Raw genomic sequence first — 9711 nt, forward strand, 5'->3', positions numbered from 1 at the left:
TTTCTGGTCCAAGAATTTGGGTGAGTGAGCGTCATGTCAATAGTGTCAAAGTACAATTTTTTTCAGTTGGATTTTCGGTCTTATTGCAAGCCTCACCGGTTCTTCCTTCCAACTTTTTCGGATTCTAGACGTCAAGACAAAGAAAATTAAATACTTATTTCTTTATTTAGCCCACAAGGGGCTAAACACAGAGGGGACAAACAAGGACATACAAACGGATTAAGTCGATTACATTGACCCCCAGTGTGCAACTGGTACTTTATTTATCGACCCCGAAAGGATGAAAGGCAAAGTGGACTCGGCAGAATTTGAACTCAGAATGTAAATACAGACAAAATACCTATTTCTTTACTGCCCACAAGGGGCTAAACACAGAGGGAACAAACAAACAAGGACATACAAACGGATTAAGTCGATTACATCGCCCCCAGTGTGCAACTGGTACTTAATTTATCGACCCCGAAAGGATGAAAGGCAAAGTCGACTCGGCAGAATTTGAACTCAGAACGTAGCTGCAGACGAAATACCTATTTCTTTACTACCCACAAGGGGCTAAACACAGAGGGGACAAACAAGGACATACAAACATATTAAGTCGATTACATCGACCCCAGTGTGCAACTGGTACTTAATTTATCGACCCCGAAAGGATGAAAGGCAAAGTCGACCTCGGCGGAATTTGAACTCAGAACGTAACGGCAGATGAAATACCTATTTCTTTACTACCCACAAGGGGCTAAATACAGAGGGGACAAACAAGGACATACAAACGGATTAAGTCGATTATATCGACCCCAGTGCGTAACTGGTACTTTATTTATCAACCCCGAAAGGATGAAAGGCAAATTCGACCTCGGCGTAATTTGAACTCAGAATGTAACGGCAGACGAAATACCGCTGCGCATTCCGTCCGGCGTGCTAACGTTTCTGCCAGCTCGCCGCCTTGAAAATCAAATACTAACCTCGAAAATGGCCAGAGTGGCACTTACGACACTCTGTTACTAAACGCATCATGTGTACAACCGATAATATTTACATATGTGTGTCTGTGTGTGTGTGTGTGTGCATGCGTGTATGCAGCTACATACCTATCTTTCTGCTACAACAAATATTTTAACTGCTATTTCTTGTTTCTACTTTGTCTAGACCTGCCGACCAGTGTCAGTAAAAATATGAATGCATTTATCCTGTCGATTTGTGGCTTATTTATTGGCGGTGTTGCTAGTTTGATTAGTGCTGCCATCTCTGCTGATCTAGGTAAGTTAATTAGCACTAGTGTACTTTTACCCGTGTGGAGGCGCAATGGCCCAGTGGTTAGGGCAGCGGACTCACGGTCGTAGGATCGCGGTTTCGATTCCCAGACCGGGCGTTGTGAGTGTTTATTGAGCGAAAACACCTAAAGCTCCACGAGGCTCCGGCAGGGGATGGTGGTGATCCCTGCTGTACTCTTTCACCACAACTTTCTCTCACTCTTACTTCCTGTTTCTGTTGTACCTGTATTTCAAAGGGTCAGCCTTGTCACTCTCTGTGTCACACTGAATATCCCCGAGAACTACGTTAAGGGTACACGTGTCTGTGGAGTGCTCAACCACTTACACGTTAATTTCACGAGCAGGCTGTTCCGTTGATTCGGATCAACCGGAACCCTCGTCGTCGGAACCGACGGAGTGCTTCCAAACTTTTACCTGTCACCATCACAACCATCATCATCATCTTCATCATCATTTAACATCCACTCTTCCCTGCCTGCATGAGGCAGGTTTTCTTATTTCTTTACTGCCCACAAGGGGCTACACGCGGAGGGGACAAACAAGGACACACAAACGGATTAAGTCGATTATATTGACCCCAGTGTGTAACTGGTACTTAATTTATCGACCCCGAAAGGATGAAAGGCAAAGTCGACCTCGGCGGAGTTTGAACTCAGAACGTGAATACAGACAAAATACCTATTTCTTTACTACCCACAAGGGGCTAAATACAGAGGGGACAAACAAGGACATACAAACGGATTAAGTCGATTATATCGACCCCAGTGCGTAACTGGTACTTAATTTATTGACCCCGAAAGGATGAAAGGCAAAGTCGACCTCGGCAGAGTTTGAACTCAGAACGTAAATACAGACAAAATACCTATTTCTTTACTACCCACAAGGGGCTACACGCGGACGGGACAAACAAGGACACACAAATGGATTAAGTCGATTATATCGACCCCAGTGCGTAACTGGTACTTAATTTATTGACCCTGAAAGGATTAAAGGCAAAGTCGACCTCGGCAGAGTTTGAACTCAGAATGTAAATACAGACAAAATACCTATTTCTTTACTATCCACAAGGGGCTGCACGCGGAGGGGACAAACAAGGACACACAAATGGATTAAGTCGATTATATCGACCCCAGTGTGTAACTGGTACTTAATTTATCGACCCCGAAAGGATGAAAGGCAAAGTCGACCTCAGCGGAGTTTGAACTCAGAACATAAAGACAGATGAAATACCTGTGACTAAGTTTTGGTGTAAGATTTTAATTCAAAACTTACAACTATCATGTTATGTCAAGGCGATGAGACACAAACACACAACCACATACATACACATGTACATGCATTCACACATACACACACACACACAAACATGAAATGAGAGGTGTTCTGGGATGTAATTGTTAACACACCTGATATGTAATAGAAACATGGTTCAAATCTTGCTACTAAACATATTGCTTGTAATTGTGTCTGAATTGACCTTTTTTTTTGTTTTACCTCAACAGGACAGCAGAAGACGTTGTCAAAAAACAAGCGGGCTCTTGCAACAGTCACAGGTATCATTGATGGAACAGGTAGTCTCGGTGCAGCTATTGGACAGGTGAGTGTTGTTTTATTGTTTTGTTGGAATTGTTGTAGAAATTGTTATAGTTTATATAGGCGCAGGAGAGGCTGTGTGGTAAGTAGCTTGCTTACCAACCACATGGTTCCGGGTTCAGTCCCACTGCGCGGCACCTTGGGCAAGTGTCTTCTACTATAGCTTCGGGCCGACCAATGTCTTGTGAGTGGATTTGGTAGACGGAAACTGAAAGAAGCCTATATAGGTGCAGGAGTGGCTGAGTGGTAAGTAGCTTGCTTACCGACCACTTGGTTCCGGGTTCAGTCCCACTGCGCGGCACCTTGGGCAAGTGTCTTCTTCTATAGCTTCGGGCCGACCAAAGCCTTGTGAGTGGATTTGGTAGACGGAAACTGAAAGAAGCCCATTGTATATATGTATATATATATATATGTGTGTCTGTGTTTATCCCGCCAACATCGCTTGACAACTGATGCTGGTGTGTTTACGATTGAATAAGGGTCAATAAAAAAAGTTACTAATCCGAAGTGGTAGATTGGTGGAACTCATAGAATGTCAGATTGGACACTACAGTATCTGTTCCAGCTCTTTGCATCTTGAATTCAAATCCTGCTATGACCTACTTGGGTGATAGACCTGACAGTATCACACCACCACCACCAGTTTAACACCACCACCAGGCACTTTGGATGCTGTGAGTGGAGTCCACTCAGTTGCAAGCATTCAGGCCAGGCTTCTGGTTTGAGAATATTCTACTCTCTCACTCCAACCAGCCACAGAGGTTCCGAAATGGGTCATTTAGAATGGAAAGTTGACGACTTGATAGAAACACTATAAAGCCAACTTGTGAACATGACTACATGCTGCCTTATTTAGTCCATAGCAGTGTTTCTCAACCAGCTTTTACCTATGGACCCCTTTGATTATTTTTTCACTCTGGACCCCATAGCTTTTCAATATTCAAAAACTAATTTTAGACATACTTCTTTCAAAATTCCTCTTTTGTTTTTCACGAAATCGAAATCGAATTGAACCAGCCAGGACCCCTGGACTGGAGATACGTAAAAAGCACCATCTGACTCGTGGCCGATGCCAGCACCGCCTCGACTGGCTTCCGTGACGGTGACACATAAAAAGCACCATCCAAATCGTGGCTGATGCCAGTGCCGCCTCGACTGGCTTCCGTGCCGGTGGCACCTAAAATGCACTAATCCGACCGTGTCCGTTGCCAGCCTTGCCTGGCACCTGTGCAGTTGGCACATAAACAGTATCCACTACACTCACGGAGTGGTTGGCGTTAGGAAGGGCATCCAGCTGTAGAAACATTGCCAGATCAGACTGGAGCCTGGTGCAGCCTTCTGGCTTCCCAGATCCCCGGTCGAACCGTCCAACGCATGCTAGCATGGAGAACGGACGTTAAACGATGATGATGATGATGAACTTACGTAGAGAAAGAAACCAAACTGTTTCTTGTTATAAATACAATAAAAATAATAAATGCGCCCTTTTAAAGCCAAACCAGGCTCATGGGCCCGGTTTCCCGGTTTGTATGGCATATGTGTTACCCAGCTGAGTGAACTGGAGCAACATGAAATGAAGTGTTTTGCTCAAGGACACAATATGTCGCATGGTTCAGGAATCGAAACTACAATCTTACGATCATGATGCTGACACCCTAACCACTAAACCACGCGCCTCCACAAATAGAAATTAACTTTTATTAAATTTCCTGGTGCTTATAACAGAATGATGAAATGAACTTAAATTGTCTAAACAAAAGTATCTAGTACCTTAAAATAAAATGAAATAAAACGTACTTCTCATTTCTATATTTGCCATAAAACATAAATAAATACTCCCTTTTAAAGCCTAGCAAGGCTCATGGGCTCAGTTTCCCAGTTTCTATGGTGTATGTGTTCCCCAGCTGGAGGAACGCCAGTGCATCGCAGCATTACTCATTTTTGCCAGCTGAGTGGACAGGAGCAACATGAAATGAAGTGTTTTGCTCAAGAACACAATTCATTGCCCGGTCCAGGAATCGAAACCACAATCTTACCATCATGATGCTGACACCCTAACCACTAAGCCATGCACCTCCACAAAAATAAATGCGCCCTTTTAAAGCCTAGCCAGGCTCATGGGCCCAGTTTCCCGGTTTCTATGGCATATGTGTTCCCCAGCTGGAGGAACGCCAGTGCATCACAGCGTTACTCATTTTTGCCAGCTGAGTGGACAGGAGCAACATGAAATGAAGTGTTTTGCTCAAGAACACAATTCATTGCCCGGTCCAGGAATCGAAACCACAATCTTACCATCATGATGCTGACATCCTAACCACTAAGCCATGCGCCTCCACTGTAATAAACTCATCCAAATCAATATTTTTCATGGACCCTTGAAATGCTACTGCGGATCCCCAATTTTCTATTTTTCTTGTGTGGATCTCCAGGAGTCACATGGACCCTGGTTAAGAACCACTTGTCTACAGTAATTGCTATCCTAATTATGAAACGTTAATTTGGCTACAGTGCCCCACCCTCTGTTTCCTCATCTCTCCCTTGTTTTCTCACTCACTCACTCACTCACCTCCCTTTATATATCAACTTGTATTTGTTTCAGGTTACCCTACCTTACATTGAGACCGCATACAACTGGGAATGGGTCTTCTACATGTTTGTGATCATGGTAAGTTGCTCTTTGACAAGATATACTTCTTCATAGATAAACACCACACAACCAAGACATCACCAGACTCTCTCCTCTCCCTGAGGGTACAAAACCTTAAGGTTGCCGCCATCAACGCTGGCATGAGGACAGGTATGTGTGGAGAGCTGGCGGCGAGCTGGCAGACTCGTTAGCACGCCGGGCGAAATGCGTAGCCGTATTTTGTCTGCCGTTACGTTCTGAGTTCAAATTCTGCCGAGGTCGACTTTGCCTTTCATTTTTCGGGGTCAATTAAATAAGTACCAGTTACACACTGGGGTCGATATAATTGACTTAGTCCGTTTGTCTGTCCTTGTTTGTCCTCTCTGTGTTTAGCCCCTTGTGGGTAGTAAAGAAATAGGTATGTGTGGAGAAACTCTAGAGATGTTGTAGCAGACAGGAATAGATGTTTGCTGTGTCACTAGAGGCAAAATGTGGAAGAACTTTGGTCAAACTCCTCATAAGCAAGGAACAAAGATTTAACCCTTTTGTTATTGTTGGTATAGTTCTCTCATGTTCCCTTTCCTGTATGCCTCCTCTGCCCTTGCACATTCCTCATTCCAGTATTTCTCTTTGTCCTTCCTGGTGGCCTGTTGGAACATTGCATTCAGGCGCCGCACTTCATCCCTTCTTCTGGTCATCTTTGCTCCTCTTCTCTCTTCTGCTATTGCAATAGTCTCCTCCGAAATCCACTCTGCTGATCGTGCGTAAATTGGCATATTTCGGTCATATTATGCGGAGAGAATCCCTGGAGAAGGACATCATGCTCGGAATGGTCAGTGGCAAGAGAGGAAGAGGCCGACCAAGAACCCGATGGCTTGACACCATCAGGAGTGATACCGGAATGGACATGGCCAATCTGAAAGAAGCGGCCCAGGATAGAACTGACTGGAGGACACTGATCCAACGAGTGACCGAGAGTCGACTTCGACTGAGCGGATAGAGAAAGAGTTATTGTATTCATTTTGAGATGCTCTCTATTCCTTTCAATTACTTTAAATATAACAAAGGGTTTAGTAAAATAACTTAGTTACCATTAAGCTAGTGTTCAAAACATAAACTATGACTAAGTTTCAGTGGAAGATTTTAATTCAAAACTTCAGTAAGTTTTAATAAGTTGTTCATTATATATTTTTTTCCAGTATGTATAAACAATAATCCCAGGGCATTTTTACAGCAAATTTAAGTCAACAAAATACCTTCTGTAGAGAAGATACATGGTTATTCCACTATATATAAGGGTGGATGGGACTAGCTGGGAAGAAGATGATATGGTAGTGATGGGGTACCAAAGCAAAACCCTCACAGAACAAGAAAAGGGGAAAAGCCCTCTCAGCTATGTGGGGAGAGTATTTAAGAGAGTAGGGAGGTGACTTTATGCCACTGACAAGAAGAGCAACTTCTATAGAAAAGGTACATAGTTACCCCCTACATATAATGGTAACTGGGAAGAAGATAACATGGGGTACCAAAGCAAAATCCTTGGATCAAGAAAAGGGGGAAAAGCCCTCTCAGCTATGTGGGGAAAGTATTTAAGAGAGTAGAGAGGTGACTTTATGCTATTGATAAGCAGAGTATCTTCTATAGAGAAGGTACATGGTTACCCCCTACATATAATGGTGGGTGGGAGTAGCTGGGAAGAAGATAACATGGGGTACCAAAGCAAAATCCTCATAGAACAAGAGGGGATGCAGACTGTGGGTTAGTAAGTGGGACATTTATGCATGTGTATTTCCATTGATATTTATTTCGATGTACATGAACATCGAAATAAATATCAATGGAAATAGTAGTTCTGATACCTGTGCTGGTGGCACATAAAAAGCACCATCCGTACGTGGCCGTTGCCAGCGCCGCCTCAACTGGCTTCTGTGCTGGTGGCACATAAAAAGCACCATCCGTACGTGGCCGTTGCCAGCGCCGCCTCAACTGGCTTCTGTGCTGGTGGCACATAAAAAGCACCATCCGAACGTGGCCGTTGCCAGCACCGCCTTGGCTGGCTTCTGTGCCGGTGGCACATAAAAAGCACCATCCGTACGTGGCCGTTGCCAGCGCCGCCTCAACTGGCTTCTGTGCTGATGGCACATAAAAAGCACCATCCGAACGTGGCCGTTGCCAGCACCGCCTTGGCTGGCTTCTGTGCCGGTGGCACATAAAAAGCACCATCCGTACGTGGCCGTTGCCAGCACCGCCTCAACTGGCTTCTGTGCCGGTGGCACATAAAAAGCACCATCCGTACGTGGCCGTTGCCAGCACCGCCTTGGCTGGCTTCTGTGCCGGTGGCACATAAAAAGCACCATCCGAACGTGGCCGTTGCCAGCGCCACCTCCACTGGCTTCTGTGCCGGTGGCACATAAAAAGCACCATCCGAACGTGGCTGTTGCCAGCACCGCCTCAACTGGCTTCTGTGCCGGTGGCACATAAAAAGCATCATCCGCACGTGGCCGTTGCCAGCGCTGCCTCAACTGGCTTCTGTGCTGGTGGCACGTTAAAAGCTCCAACCGATCGTGGCCGATGCCGGGCCCCCCCTGGCACCTGTGCAGGTGGCACGTAAAAAGCACCCACTACACTCGCGGAGTGGTTGGCGTTAGGAAGGGCATCCAGCTGTAGAAACTCTGCCAGATCAAGATTGGAGCCTGGTGCAGCCCCTGGCTTCCCAGATCCCGGTCGAACAGTCCAACCCGTGTTAGCGTGGAAAACGGACGTTAAACGATGATGATGATGATGATGATGAGAGGAGAGTACTACATGGTTAGTCATGGTTAGTCATGGAAAGAGAGGTAAATATACAAAGTGATAAATAGGATTGGAGTTGTGACTTGATGAGAAATATTAGTTTGGGACAAGAAGGTTAGAGAGATAAGAGTGGCTCAGGGGTGTTAGTTCAGGAAATAGTGGCTAGAACAATCCTGTGAGAATTTTATTTATTATTTTAGTCAAGTTAAGTTAAGTTAAGTTAATTTTTTGGCTCAAAAAGCAAAAAGCAAGGCCATGTAGGGGGACATGGAGTTATGTACAGGGAGGGTGTTCATGCAAAGAGTTCAGGCCATTTCTGGTCAAGAGAGACTTTGAACCGAGCAGTCGTCAGCATCTTCACTATCTCGTCCGGCAGCTTATTCCACGGATCCGCAACCTGGACGGAGAAAGCCCCTCTCCTTCGATTTACGTACAGGGAGGGTGTTCATGCAAAGAGTTCAGGCCATTTCTGGTCAAGAGAGACTTTGAACCGAGCAGTCGTCGGCATCTTCACTATCTCGTCCGGCAGCTTATTCCACGGATCCGCAACCCGGTCGGAGAAAGCCCCTCTCCTTCGATTTACGTACAGGGAGGGTGTTCATGCAAAGAGTTCAGGCCATTTCTGGTCAAGAGAGACTTTGAACCGAGCGGTCGTCGGCATCTTCACTATCTCGTCCGGCAGCTTATTCCACAGATCCGCAACCCGGACGGAGAAAGCCCCTCTCCTTCGATTTACGTACAGGGAAGGTGTTCACACAAAGAGTTCAGGCCATTTCTGGTCAAGAGAGACTTTGGACCGAGCGGTCATCAGCATCTTCACTATCTCGTCCAGCAGCTTATTCCACGGATCCGCAACCCGGACGGAGAAAGCCCCTCTCCTCCGATTTACGTACAGGGAGGGTGTTCATGCAAAGAGTTCAGGCCATTTCTGGTCCAGAGAGACTTTGAACCGAGCAGTCGTCGGCATCTTCACTATCTCGTCCGGCAGCTTATTCCACGGATCCGCAACCCGGACGGTGAAAACCCCTCTCCTTCGATTGAGATGAAATCGTCGCAGATAGAGCTTTTCGGAGTGATCCCGCAGCCGACGCTCTGGAGCAGGAGTGAATGTAATCCCCTTAATTTGAAACCAGTTTGATAAGTGCCAATCCATGGAATTTGTAGGTTTTAAGTCATTCTATAAATTTTGCCAAGTAAATTTTTTAAAAATTTGTCTTAAATATGCCCAGTATTTCATTTTTATTTTGTCATATTTTGCAGACTGTACTCACGATCGCTTGCCTAATGCCAATGTTTATCCGAGACGCAAGAGAAACCTTGCCGTGTTGTAAACGACGCAATAACACAGATGCTGAAGTATCCGTAGACCCTCCGGTTCGTGAGAGACAAAACACTGCCCCTTACAGTGATCCTCCACCCTCATACGAT

The 9711-nt window shown here is 45.5% G+C and overlaps 1 protein-coding gene across 12 annotated transcripts in view; it reads left to right on the forward strand.

Moving 5' to 3' along the window:
* The window catches only part of LOC115223846 (sugar phosphate exchanger 3), a 63962-nt gene that overhangs the window by 54014 nt on the left and 237 nt on the right, over positions 1 to 9711 (forward strand). For all 12 annotated transcript variants that reach the window (XM_036513033.1, XM_036513036.1, XM_036513037.1 and 9 more), the window contains 4 exons: positions 1147 to 1257; positions 2774 to 2868; positions 5464 to 5529; positions 9544 to 9711. The exon at positions 9544 to 9711 is cut by the window's right edge and continues 237 nt beyond it. In XM_036513033.1, coding sequence (XP_036368926.1) covers positions 1147 to 1257; positions 2774 to 2868; positions 5464 to 5529; positions 9544 to 9711 — 440 coding nt within the window. The remainder of the gene's footprint in view (positions 1 to 1146; positions 1258 to 2773; positions 2869 to 5463; positions 5530 to 9543) is intronic.

The sequence above is a fragment of the Octopus sinensis genome, linkage group LG24, assembly GCF_006345805.1.
Source record: "Octopus sinensis linkage group LG24, ASM634580v1, whole genome shotgun sequence".
Taxonomy (NCBI): domain Eukaryota; kingdom Metazoa; phylum Mollusca; class Cephalopoda; order Octopoda; family Octopodidae; genus Octopus; species Octopus sinensis.